General features: G+C 41.0%; 1 protein-coding gene across 1 annotated transcript in view; it reads right to left on the reverse strand.

The window, feature by feature from the left end:
* Positions 1-13,772, reverse strand: part of ZNF318 (zinc finger protein 318) — a 21,262-nt gene extending 7,490 nt beyond the window's left edge. The window contains exons 1-5 of the mRNA XM_009700157.1: positions 13,633-13,772; positions 8,147-8,780; positions 5,576-7,012; positions 2,438-2,537; positions 1,380-1,666 (exon numbers count right to left, since the gene is read on the reverse strand). Coding sequence (XP_009698459.1) covers positions 1,380-1,666; positions 2,438-2,537; positions 5,576-7,012; positions 8,147-8,773 — 2,451 coding nt within the window. The 5' untranslated portion in view covers positions 8,774-8,780; positions 13,633-13,772. The remainder of the gene's footprint in view (positions 1-1,379; positions 1,667-2,437; positions 2,538-5,575; positions 7,013-8,146; positions 8,781-13,632) is intronic.
* Between the last annotated feature and the right edge of the window lie 779 nt (positions 13,773-14,551).

A 14,551-nucleotide genomic window follows, 5' to 3' on the forward strand; every position in this document is an offset into this window, starting at 1 on the left:
TCAGCAGCAAGGGACCACAGGGTAGCTTGCAAATAAGCAGAAAGGCATATGTTTTTGCCCTTAGGTTGCCAGAGTCAACAGATCTCAGTGTCAAAAGGCCTGCGCCATCTTTCTTTTCATTAAAAAGAGCTAATCACAATCAGAAGGCGAATCTTAGAGACTAAAGGCAGTGTCCTATGTGCTGACACATACCTGAAAATATTAAATGTTCCTGACCAGAACTCAAAATTTTCCTTGTTAAAATAAGGAACTATGAAAAGGGGACCAAGTCATTATGGGTTTGGACAATACAAATAATGAAAGTTAAAATAATGAAAAATATATTCACACATGCTGTTATCTCAAGAAAAGAAAGCAATATAATTTAATGCAATGTAGGATTTAACATTGTTGCCTACTTTAGCTCTACAATGTGGTGACTGAAACAAATGATTTGTAAAAGTGGATACTAAACTTCAGTGATGTTTTGAGAAACAACAAAAAAAACCTACAAAAGCAAACCTTAAAATGAAAGACATCTAACAAGTTCTCTGAACCAGACCAGGATGAAGCATAAGGAAAAGTTTATAGGATACACAGATTTGAGTGACCATGTAGGAAATATCTCTTACCCTAACAGTTTCCTCTCTGCAAAAATATACAGTAAGGTCTACACAAAAAGCATCTACCACCTCCCATCAGCTATTTCTGTTACGTATTTGAATAAACATCTGAAAAGCAGGATAATTACTCTCCTGAATACATGCATAACCTTTCAGATGTTACTATCATACACTACTTCCAAAGTAAAAACTATCTTCTGGAATGCGATAACCTTGTTTTGATATATCCAGCACTCAGTAGTACAGACCATGTCGGAGAAACCATACTAATGCATACTGACATTTCTTAACAGAGAATATGTAGCATGTACATAATAATCACGTTAAGCTGACAATCATATGTAAGTCTTGCGATTTGTTAGTATCATCACCCAGTGAGAAGACCAACATGTTCCAAACTCGCAGACAGCTTTGTTCCTACGAACATTCCTCCTTGACAGGCCATGCCAGAAATATTGTAGAGAAAAAAGTCTGTCCTCCTGGTATGGCATCGACACCAAACAGCTACAAACACTCATGATACTGTTCAATCCAACCAACACCTCAGCAAAACCAAGATCAAAAACATTAAGTGATACTGAACTGCACAAACCCTGAGGGAAATTATAAACACTGACGCACTGACTCTCACCTGCATGCACCATCAAAACCAGCATATGAGATGTGATAACAAATTACATCAAATGATCCTCTAGTAAATGTTTGGGAGCAGCTGGCTCCCCAGTGCCCTCTTCTCTTAGTGGAAAAATCATTAGCGCACAAGCCAGAAGACTTTACCTTGTTGGAGGAAGATGTTTTCTCCAGACCTTTTGCGTTTTCTGACTTGCTGTTCTTTTCCGAGGAATCTTTGGTTTCCACAGATGGTTTCCGGGGTTTTTCAAATATGTTAATCCCCAGGATTTGTGCTACTTTGTCAAGCTCAGACTGCTTCTTGTCAGCTGCATCAGATTCTTTATGCAGCTCTGAAATCTCCTTCATAATATTCTCTTGTAGTCTGTTCACCTCAACCAACAAGGGGTCTTTGTGTCCATCCTTCTCACGACGTTTTTTCCTCAACATCTCTCCTAAGCCAATCAAGGAAGTAGAAGAGTTGGACATGCAACAGGAAAATTGTCTTAAGATCTGTACAACTATTCCAGCAAAAAGTAAAATACTAATAAAAAATATTACAGCTAAATCTTCACTAGGAAGTTGTAAAAATGGAACTGACTCTCAGGTACAGCATCACTAAATCTGCACGATCCACCTCTACAAGGATTGCCTTAACATACACCCCTAACAGAGGCACCATAATCCTCAAGAGAGAGAGTCAATATAATAATCACTATTTTCCTGTGTGACCAAACAAACAAAAGTTACTTGTAATCATTCTAATCTGAAAGTATCGTTTTCCAAAGATGAGGGAAATTAGTATTTAATTGGACGAAATAAAAGTTTAAAGAATAAAAAAGTTAGCTTTGTCTAGAGAGGACTTCTCCTTCTCCAAATAAGATTCATGAAAAATTGAAAGGCACGATGACATGTCTTCAGTTACTATCTCCCTTCTTCTAAAGAAGCACTAAAATGCACAAAGTGCAATTCATTTAACTTATCAAGCTGCTGAAGAAGATGCAAGAGCAACTGTTTGCTTCAGTGTAACAGCCAAATTTTGACATAATTAATTCTAATACAGTAATTAGGTCACTGCTGTCTCAAGAGTTCTGCATTGCCCAGGGTATGAAAATATTAGTTTTAAACTATAGGCTATTATTATTTTGGTCTTCACTTCTCCTAGCAGGTACCAGGACTTGTGACACATCCCAGTGGAAAAAAAAAAGGGGGGGGATGCACTGTACCTTGCTGTTTACGAAGCCTGTCCAATTCAGTCTTGAGATAGTAAAGCTTCTTCTGCCGTGCTTCTCGTTCATTCTTCAGTTTTTCTCTCTCTTCTATCACCTAAACAGATTGGAAGGGGACTGGATTTTCTTCTCGTCCGAATACAAGTTAATCAGTCATGCAAGAATGATAGCAAGATCTCAAGTCTGCCAGTCACGGAACACTGCTCACTATTCTCAAAATGTTCTTGAGTATTTTAACACAATAAATACACCTCTTCCTCTGGTAGCTATATCATGTGCTCATGCTTCAGCCCTACATGAAGGCGATTTTTTTCTTTTGGGCAGTGTATTCCCCAAAACAGCTTGCTTGCTTTCACCATTTCACAAGGCACTTAGGCTCAGGTGACCATCTTCTACAGGGGTGAGCAAGATCAATCCTACATGGCTCTTCAAAACTCACCCTGTATCTCTACAGCTAGCACGTTCCATCAGTGACAAAGGACTTCACAGCCCTTCACCTTGCCTCCTGCTTTTGACTCTGGCCAATTTTAGCTATTATTTAGGCTTCTGCTTCAATCTGGTCGTAACTGTATCACCAAATACATCACCTATCACAAAACTTTTGCAGGCAGAACTGTCTGAAATGAAACAACTGGATGAAGTTTGTTTCTTGCTCAATAAGGTAAACTCTGGCACCATCTGCTCACAAATCCACTTTTCACTGATTTTCATTGATTCTCACAGAAGGTAACTAGGCAATTTGCTAAAATGAAATCTGGAAAGTTTTTTCAATTTCCTTCCCAGCTTTGTTTTTCAAGAGACAAATCCCAATTTTTTTACCTTCACAATGCTCTTAAAGCTTACTGTGGACTCTTCCCTTGAACGAACAACAACTGACCCAAGACCTTGTCTTCCCTAGAGAATCACTACTGCTATGGCAATGTCAGTGTTGGCAGGATCCCTAGATCCTGCCTGCAGTAAGCACTGGAAGGAGTTCTACCAACACAGGAAGGCCACAAATGCCACAAGTTTTTTATGTCTCTCTTTTTTTTTTTTTTAATTGCCAAAACACCATTCTCTCATTCTGGATTTCCTGGCAGCATAGGGGCATCAACTGGAGCATGCACGTTTTTATACTCCAAGCCATCCCAGCAAAAAAATAGTGGACTAAGCCCAAACCAAAGATGTCTGTAGCACAGACAAAGCCCTAGAAGTTCTGCCAAGATGCACAGGTGAGCTAACAGGGTATGTCATGGCAGGAGAAAACCACACACCTTCAGCCAACAGAGCTCTTCCAGAAGTGCCAAGTTTCATTAACAAAAAAATTTAAACTGTGTCAGCTGAAGAAATTATTATTCCTGCAAGCAGTGAAAGCTCACTGATCTGCTGATGTAGCACTTTGTGTAAGTACGCCTCTTTAAGTCACTTCAAACAAAAAGCAGAGAGGTTATCTCAGATCAAAAATTTAAAGTGACTTCTTTTGAGCCTCTCTTGGATTCAGTGGTCCATCTTTCCACAGCCTGATTTGTTCTGAGGAGCACGATATAACGGAGCAGGCAAAAAGCTTCCAGCCTCTGCCATGTACTGCTCTTCTCCTAGCAGATCTACCAACACAATGTATCATTAGTACAGCTACACTGAAATAATGTCTCCAATGCAGGTATGCATATGTAGATGAAAAATTAGATATGAGCTGACAACGTGCGCTTGCAGCCCAGAAAGCAAACTGTACCCTGGGGTGGACAACAACCATGGCCAGCAGGTCAAGCCAGGCGATTCTCTGCCTCTACTCTGTTCTCATGAAAGCCCCGCTGCGGTACTGCATCCAGCTCTGGGGGCCTCAGCGCATGGCGACCACGAAGATGATCCGAGGGCTGAAGCACCTCTGCTGTGAGGACAGGCTGAGAGTTGGGGTTGTTCAGCCTGGAGAAGAGGAGGCTCTGGGGAGACCTTACTGAGCCTCTCAATATACAATGGGGGCTTATAAGAAAGATGGAGACAGACTTTTTACCAAGGCCTGCAGTGACAGCACAAGGGGCAATGGTTTTAAACTAAATGAGGGTAGATTTAATTGGACATAAGAAATTTTTTACAATGAGGGTGGTGAGGCACTGGCACAAGTTGCCCAGAGAAGCTGTGGATGCCCCCTCCCTGGAAGTATTCAAGGCCAGGTTGGATGGGGCTTTGAGCAACCTGGTCTAGCAGAAGGTGTCCCTGCCCATGGCAGGGGGGGTGGAACGAGATGGTCTTTAAGGTCCCTTCCAACCAAACCATTCTGTGGTTTTATGCCCCTATTTTAACAACAAAAATTGAGTGGGCACCAGTTTGAAAACACAAATTACTTCCAGGAATCTTCCAGTCCTTTGACAGATATCTAACTACAGTTTCCTATTTTAAAATATGTTCCTCTCCACCACTCTTTAATTATCGTACAAACCAAGGTAATTAGAAGAGGAAAACATCAACATCCAAAACCTAAACTGGTGTCAGATGCACCAAGTAAAGAACAGTTTCCCTTAAGTTCTTCTGATTTTGTGATTCTTCTAAGAGATAATTATTACAAATGTAGAGGGAAAATTCTAGGTAACTGTGAATGATGACATCCTTTAGTATGTATTTAAGAATGTCTAATATAGGTATAACTATGGTATTACTGTACCATGTGCCACGTTCAGATGGAGCCTTCTGTGTTCCAGTTTGTGCCCATTGCCTCTTGTCCTGTCAGTGGACACCACTGAAAAAATCCCAGCTCCATCTTCTTTATACCACCCCTTTAGGTATTTATATATCTAGGTATCTTCAGGTATTTCAATACCTAAAGCTCAGTGAAATAAAGCCAAGCTGTGGCCACCATGTGTTTTTTCTGTAAGATACTGGCTGGCCCCAAGAGCTTCAACTTTGTGCTTGATTTCATCTGTTCAGCCATAACCTATGGGCGTACAACTTCAGGGGATTTTAAACATGTTTTTTAAAATTGTCACAGAGTAATACAGACAAATGCCTAGAAATACTTAACAAAAGCAACTTTAGTCCAACTGCTTTTAAACTGGAGCCACTCAGGGGAAAAAAAAAAGGTGCACCTGAAGAGGAAAAGCTTCCACCCCAGCAATCAAGCAGTCCGACCCGTATTTTGATGTATCAGAATAGATAACATACCTTCTGCTTTTGAGCTGCCCGATTTTTTTCATCCGACATCTTTTCTGTGGTATTTTTGAGAGGGTGTGAAGAGAGACGAAGGGGCACTTTGGAATGAGCAGGAGTGGTAGGGACATGAACGAGCACAGAACCATCTCTTTTTAACTCAGGGACATCCTTTACCATAGATACTGTCTCAATCACCCGGAGGTTGGGACGCGTGGGGTTTGCTGACATGGCCATAGTTAAAAGACCATGAGCTTCTGGCAGTGTAGGATTAGGCTGCTGGGCAGGGGGGTACATGGTCCAGCCAGGGGCTGCATACGCCATATAGTGCCCATATGCATCGTATCCTGGAGGAGCCATTGTGGGAGGTGGATAGTTTTGGGGCATTTGAGTGGCAGTGAACTGGGAATAGTTGGGAATTTGGTATTGGGAAACCGAAGTGGGTGTAGGCGGCAAACTAGCAGGAGCTGGTGGAACCGAGGGAATGAGAGACACAGAAGGAAGAGGCTGTTCTGGTGCACATGGAGGTATATCCTGTCCCACTGGCTTGTTCTTAGTATATTCTGATTTCTGAAGACAGGATGCATCTTTAGACTGCTGGAAAGAGACCGCAGGCCTCCCTGGAGGTGATGCTGAGCGCTGCTGGCCTGACTCGGGAGAACGAGTGTCACTCCGGCTGCGACGCAAGTCCCACGGGTCCAGTCTGCGAGGATCTGAAGAACGACGATCAGGAGAACGAGATGCCAACTTTTTGCCATGAAGGCGTTCCTGGGTACGAACAGCCAGTTTGCCAATTTCAGCAACACCGATGTCAAGTCCAATGGTTTTGAGTAGGTCATGGATCTTCGCATACTCAGCATTAGACTCTTCCAAAGGATCCAGCTTGACAGCTGGAGCAGGAGAAGGAGGTGGGCTCACTTTCTGGCTTATTATCTCATTGCCACAACTCACTGGGGGCTTCTGAATGGGGAGAGCTTCAGTTTTGGTGTCTTCATCCTCATCACCATAAAGAAATTTCTCTTCATCCTCAATGTCAGGAAAACTACGCCTCCTCTTCTCCTGAGCACTGACAGAATCAGCCATCATGCCCAGAATTCGGGAGAAACCGCTGCCATCCTGACTGGCCCTCTCGTGAGGCAGCAGGAAGTCAGTATGGCGATCAGCAGGCTCTGACTTGGGTTCTACCTTTTCCTTGTGACTTAAGAAGCTTCCAAACTTCTCTTCAAATGTGAAAGCATCTTTGGGAGTCCCAGAAAGCGGGTTCCACTCATATAGACCGTCATGCAACTCCTTGTTTGCAGGCTCCACAACAGAGTCTTTGTTAAACCGTTTGAGAAAGTTCTCCACTTCAGAGGCAAAAGGAGCCGTGTCGTTGCTCTGGGGCAAAGACGAATGACTAGAAAGAAGAGGAAGGTCCTTGCTGGGAGCCGGACTGCTTGAAAAGCCCTCAGGCTGAAAGAGAGAGAAGTTACTATTTACTACAGCACCTTCTGAGGCGACTATGCACCTCACAGAACACACACAGGAACGTGTTAATTTCTCCTTGAGTTCACAGCTGAAGAAAAGAGTTAGAAAAGACAATGTACAGTTGAAAGAGAACACAGATGATTGCAAAACAAGTTGCCTAATGATTCTGGAATGTCATGTCCAGCAATGAATGCTTACCTCAGCGAATACACAAAATCACAATTATATTTCATTCATTTTTTGCAAGCATAAGAACTGAAAACTTTTAGATTGAAACCTTGTAACATAATTTTGGCTACGCTTTGAGTTTAATCACAGACAAACAGGATTTTGACACCTTAAGACAGGTAAAACCAACTGCACTGGGGTTACTCCCAGTCACTTCTTCAGATATGCATAATTAATGCCATGTTAAATAGCATTTCCAATAACAGGTATAGAATGGGACCCTCAGGATTGAAGCACCTCCTGAGATAAACATGTCACTGTCAAACCAACACGGATCAGTACAACAGGCAGATCAAAAGTGATGCGCTAAAATATAAAAAAAGAAAAGTCAATTTATCCCAGTGGTCGCAACTGCTTATCTTTCCATTGCTCTAATTTTGAAACTCAATTGGTATAGCCTGGGTACAAATTAAGCAGGGTTGATCTCAGACCACAGTCCAAAGAGAAAAATATAAGGAAACTCAAATGTGTTTTCAGCCAGAGGTACTGAGGATGCACTAGGCAGTTCTCTAAGTCTATAAAGAAACAGGAAAGAGGTACCATGACAGGCAGAGAGCTTCAATCAATGTCCTGACTGCCTGTGGTACAAAAAACTTCAGCTTTTCTATAAAAGTTGGCCCAGATCTCAGCATCCTGGGCTGAATTTCAACAAGGATATTTTATTCTGCCTCAGATTTTAAACATATATGACTCTTGATTAAATGCCTTCACCGTTTAAAGTTTCTAATGCAATCCTAACTGTATAGGCCTGCAAAAAGATACCCGTCCTCTCAAAGACAGGAAAACGTAAAGATTTGGCTTTTCAATTTTGGAAATCAAACTAACATTCTGTATCATCAAGTGACTGTTTTGGAAAGCAAAAACCTACAGACAGATAGACAGAGACCAAACCTGAACAGGAGACTCTACTTCCATCTCCACTCGTTTCTTCAAAATAGATTTTTTGGGCATAGATGGGATTTCCTCAGGCCTATACGTATACCGAGGTTCAGAAGTCTGTAGTGTGTTAGTCAAGCCGGGGATCACATAACCACTGCCTGAAACATCATGATTCAAGTTTCTACTACGCTCTTCTTCTTCTCTTTTCCTCCTTGCACGGTCAAGCTCTCGGAATTCTTCATTCAGGTATGATGGGCTCGGGCTTCTACTGCGGCTGCGGCTTCGTCTGCGATAGTTTCGCGTTCCTGATGAGAAACCCTGATGCTCTCCACTCATACCATGCATCTTCTCATCCTTTTCGTACCGTGGGCGCTTTATTTCTCGTCCCCTCTCTTCTGGCCTTGATGGGTAGGAGGATTTCCTGAGTTTGTCACCATCTCTGTCAGATGCACGAGGCAGCTCTTCTCGACGACCATAATGCGGACTATAATCTGAACGATGGACGAAAACATCTCGGTTGCGGTAATCTTCATCATGTCTCACGACGAAGGGACTTGAAGGTTGATCTTCATGCGATGGGTATCTCTCAAGGCCTCGAGGGCATGTGAGACCTCTAGTGAATATTGGACCATCAGCCATATCATCCCTGTATAAGAGAAGCATAGAATAAACGTTAAGTACTTGAGTCAGAGTAAACTAAGTCTTACTCCTACTCAAGAGTAAGAAATTTCCAAATCAGTTTCAGAATAACCTCTCCATCACTAAACAGAAGCAACATTTTACGTACTTAAAGGGCAGGTGAGAGAGAGAAACTTATTTTTAATCGTACGATATATCCCTCCCAGGAAGTCACCTGCAAACACAGCCACATGAACAATTCAACTCATAGTACAGATAGAGAGCCTTGAAAAATTGATAGGATGGATTTATTTCTGTGAAGGAGAAAGACTACACTTTTTAAAAAAACCTTACTATCATATTTCAGACCACAATCCCTTTCCTCACTTCTCCCAGCAAGACACCAAGGTCACATTTCATATGAATTATTCAAGGTATAATTCGGTTTCACACGGCAAATGCAACCAGATCCTCTTTTTATCTTCAGCTGTGGACAGGGACCACAAATCCTAGCAACATTTTCTGCTGCAACAGATCTGTAGACAGGACCGTCACTAATCACATTAACTGCTATACCCAAAAAGAAGCACAGTTTTTGATACAATCTCTATAAACCAGGGCTAGTAAATGTAATACTATCTCATTCCTTTGTGCCAGCCCCTGCATTATGACACACAGTGGACGTGCAACTGGCACAACACCAGAATAACTAGCTACAGCTCTTGGAGTATTTTCTTTTTGACCAGACTCCTACACACACCTGCAATTAGGAGCACTGTTTTAACCAAGGCCTTTTTCCCCACTCCTAAAAACTTTCCTAGGACTGTTCTTTAGATCAGGCAGAAATAAACGAAATCACTTTAAAATGACCAGCTGCTGTTTTTACTCACAGGTATTTCAAAAATCCAGCAAGATCCTCCAAGAATGGGAAGAAAATGTGAAATCAATGGGACAGAAAACCTAGAGAAATGTCTTTCCTGAGTGAGCAAGACGTCAACTTGAGCTAAACTACATATGATTGCCTGAATCCTCAAAAATCACCTACTCCTACTCAGAAAAGCTCCTCCATAGATCTGAGAAGGGACAAATCAAGTCATGGCAGATGACACTTTCAAAAAAATTTGCAGATAAATTACAGCCCCAGTTTTCAAAGTTACCAGTCTAAAGAGTAACAGACAAAGTCTTTTTCTGGAGTATTTTCATAATTTGCACATGCATATTTAAGAACAAAACCAACACAAAACTTCATTTTATCTCCAGCCTACATCATTGCAAAGCATTTCACATGTTATTAGATGCTTTATCAGTCCAATGCATCTTATGAGGCAAATATGGCATACACCAGTACCCACAGTATTAGATAGTATCTTTCCAGTTTCCAGCAAACCACACATACCCACCCCCTCCAAAAGCACAAAAATATCTAAAAAGTAGCTAGCATTAAATTTCATACATAAATGTTGCTGTTCACAGCCTACATAACGGTATGTCTATCTCCAGTGTCACCTTTTCCAAGAGCCTGCTAAACCTATACAAGCTGCGTGAACACACCTGGCAGAGTAACAGATGTATTTCACCACACACCTTCAGCTGATTTTTGTGCAAATAATTTGCATGCATGCTTGCCAGGTGTCACCTACAATTCAAATGCTCTGACTGCAGTGACAAAGCAGAAGGAATATGTAATTGTACTTTGGAAAGAAAGGAACAGCAAACCTACTGTATTTACTACTAGAAAGATGTTCCAACTACACTCTGAACAGCTAAGATGCAAATTTAAAACCCAAAGATTAAATACAGCTGTGAGGAAAAGGATTACTTGCCTTACAGAAACCGTGATTCTTTGAGATATGTTTTCTGTAAATACAGTGCAATAGATATATCTCCCTCTTAACTGGTTTGGGTGCGTTTAGCCAGCAATGTGCACTACAGGCTATTGCACCCCTGAGAGAAGATACAAGGTGGTACCACTGTGACCATCCCAATTCCTTCATCAACACAGAATCCATGAATTACTGGAATTTTCCATTTCTGAGAAGAACAGACTACAGTCTACATAGACATGATGCCTCAGAAAACTACAACTAGTGTAAGGTAACTTTCCTTTTTGGCGTATTTATTCACATACACAGAAACAGAAATAAATAATGGTATTCTGCTGTCAGCAACCAACAGGACTCCACCTTAACACATAGTCTTTGAATAGGAAGTCAGATGCTCTGTTCATATTCAAGCCAACTGCCACTCTTGATATTATGCCAAAAAAAATGCTATTTCAGAGCACAGCTTAACACAGACCAAGTCTCTGCAGTGATATGGTCTGATCTTTTGGATTAACCTCAGACGAAAGAATTGGTGGGATGCTCTGTATAGTTTATGCCAGCTTAGTAGTAGAATGTCTTAAAAATACTGACAGAGCAAGAGATGGAAGACAGGGAGAGGGATAAGATCTATTCTTCACTTTTATATGAGATTCTGGAAGACAAAAAAATACTAATCTGTTGAAGTAGAAGACTGAAGCTGCTTAGGTGACCTTGAAGTCACAGGCCAGCAGCATCCAGTATGCTTACTTAAACATGTGCAGGAAGCCAGCTGCCCTAGAAACTAGGGGCAAAGTGTTACAGATGTTTTAGGATGGACCTGCCCGTGGACACACACCCTGAGAAATTCTCCTGGGGCATCCTGAAAATCTACTGCTGCAGAAGAATCCAAAAGCATCCCTGATTTCCACTCTTTGGTATTTTATTTCCTTTATAGGCTAATGAACCTCTCTACCATCCCAAGGCTCTGAAAACTACAGAGAATAATTTGTAAAAGTGATTGCTTGAAATCTCTGAGTAGTTAGCAAAAATAGCTGAGAATAACTAAATTCAGAATTATTTGCTCCAATTACTTCAAAATTTGAAGAGACATCTTCAGAAAACACTTTTTTCTTTTTTTTTTTTTTTAAATGAGAATGAGAACGTACCACATGCCAAATAAGAATGTGATATGCTCGGTATTAAACCCAATGATGATGCACAATAAGCGCTACTTTAAAGCCCAGTGATAGATATAAAGTCAGTGTCCCAGTACCAGGGCAGCCTCTCAGAGGGGAAAAAAAACACATGATGAAAAAAAAAGTAATAAACAATGTCCTTAACCAAATACAAAGCATCTTTTAAAAACAGCTAAAATGGCTAAACAGTGAAGAAATCTGGAAGTCAGAAGCAGTACCTAGAAGATTTAGGAAAAGCTAAGGGATGACTAGGTTGTCACACACTTTAAGCTTCTGGACAGTGGGCACCACTCAGACAAGTGCAGCCAGCACAAATAGATAGGACAAAAAAAAAGAAGTAAATGCAACCACATGGAGTTCTTGCATACCTACGCTACAAATATATGGGAAGTCACTTAAAAACTGAGGTTTACACCATCTCACTTATTCTCATTCTGATTCATCTGTCACTTTTACACCTTCTTATGAGTCTATTCTGACCATTTTTTTACATCTATGGGTCCTGTAACGAAGTGAAAGTTGTCATTTTCATTCTTATGTTAAAATAAACTACACTGTACCTGATGTTACTTCTAACCACACATCATAACCACAGAACAGGTTAAATATAAAACTTCACTGGAGAAAAGGAAGCAATGGGACAAACACCGCTCCCCCTGGCCCCGCATGTTCTTAATTTGCCAGAGCAGTACCAGTTCTCCTACATACCATTTCCTGCTCCTTCCAACCACTGTACTCTCCCTGGGCATATGCACACAGAAGACTGCAAACGGTACAGGGGATTTCCAAATCGAACACTGATCCCAGGAGAACTGAGGTAAAAGCATAAAAGTGACAGTACTGAAAACTAAACTCTTATTTGGTCTTCCGCACCTGCTAAAACTTAACCTTACACTTGAGAAAGACAGGAAATTCACTTATTTGGCTCACTTCCCTCTTTCTCTCTCTCTTTTTTTGTTTTTAACAGTTGGGGATATTTGCATCAAAAATGAAAGTTATAGTGCTTTTTTTGTGCTGGATGCTTATCCTTGACCTGAAACTGTAATTGTATGCTCTGGGGCACAAAATACGCCATCTTTAACTTTGCAATTCAAGACAAAGAAAACAATTTTATTTGCACACAGTCTTCTGATTTCACTTCTTTTGCCAGATTATACCTGCTCTCCTACTGAAGGCAAAGATTTCCAAACACTATCTACTAATTTATACTTTACTGTTCACAGCAGTATTTTTAACATAAAAGACATCTCTTCATTATGTTTCTCTCCAATTCCAATCAAGGGACCCTAACAATTTTGACATTCATTTTATCATGTATGAAACTGTCTGACTATGTTCACTTCTCTTCTGCATGGTTTTTAAAGTCAAAATAATAAATTTTTTTCAAGCTACGCTAGAGCTTTCTTCTGGACTATTCTCAAAACTCAGGAAAGCAGATTATTCCTCCCAATAAATGAAGAAGTTGAAGCTTCACACTATCAGTAAACAACCTTCCTTTCAATCGGGACTAGGCAGTTTCATATGAAACAGAAGAAAGTGGCTGAAGCTGTGAAATGTCAAACGAAGCAGCTCCCTCCTACAATACACTCTGGGCACTTTTAGTTTATACGGATTTTAGAAGCAGTTGACAAAAATCAGAGAAGAAATATCTGTTTAGAGTTACTATGAACACAGGCAGCAACTTTTGTTCAGGAATCCCCTGCACCACAACTTGCTGGAGGCTGGGGGAGTGTTCCAAGGAAGCATCACTACATGCTTGCCCTCTTACCCTCATTCCCTAGACATTCCCTGGTCTAATTAGATGTTTGGTCTCACCCAGCACAGCCATTCCCATGTTCTTACTGTGTCACACACTTGAATCCCCACCTGCGGAGGACCATACCTGTCACTCAGGTTATCAATTGGTGAGCCCAGTCTATCAGGCAGCCTCCTTCGCTCTGGTGTGCCAATGCAATACCGGTCATTACCCACAGTAATCCGCAAACTCTGTTCCAGTGAAGACTCAGAGCGGAAACTCGGTGAACGTCTCTGTAAATTGAAGAAAGAGTGCAAGCCCATCAATCAGGGAATTTTAATCTCAGCTACAGAAAGGCAAGTGACTCTGCTTGGCTCAACATAGGAGACTTGGGGTGGATGGATCAATTAAAAAGTCAAACTAGAAGAACAACTTTTCCAAATATTTCCATTGTCTTTAATTACTAAAGAAAGGGGAGGGTATTGACTGCATTTCGTTTCTCATCCCACTTGCTAATAACATGCTCTACATTTATATTATCTAGAAGGGAAAATTTCAACTCAAAAATACATTTCATAAAGCACCATTTTGGAAGGTGGAAAAACAGAGAGAAGTTCAAGAATTCCCAGATTTGCCGCTGTCCTCCTTTCTTTGTAGAGGAGAAGCAGCTAAACAAACACTGCATAAAAAACAGTGCCAGGAATTTCTTAATAAAAGTGTCTGGATTTCGGGCTCTTTCCAACTTTAGTAACAACATGAACCAAAGTATAAACCCAGTGTAAACAAAGGTTTTCCTAGCAGCGATGTTTTCAACAGTTTTCCTCACCTTGTCCTGCTTTCAGCAGATAAGCACAACATAATACTAAAAACGCCAGTGACTATAGAAACACTTTCTGTAATAGAATTCCTATTATCATTATCTATTATTGGTAGAACTAAACCAGAGCTAAGTAAAGTTGCTTTTGAAAAAACGACAGCAGAGAAGGCCTGAGCTAACTGCCTCTGCAGAGACTTTCCCTTGGACACATACTCAATACAGAAAATGTTTAACTAATTACGCCTCAGA

Source organism: Cariama cristata, unplaced genomic scaffold (assembly GCF_000690535.1).
Source record: "Cariama cristata isolate BGI_N322 unplaced genomic scaffold, ASM69053v1 scaffold33745, whole genome shotgun sequence".
NCBI classification, from domain to species: Eukaryota; Metazoa; Chordata; class Aves; order Cariamiformes; family Cariamidae; genus Cariama; species Cariama cristata.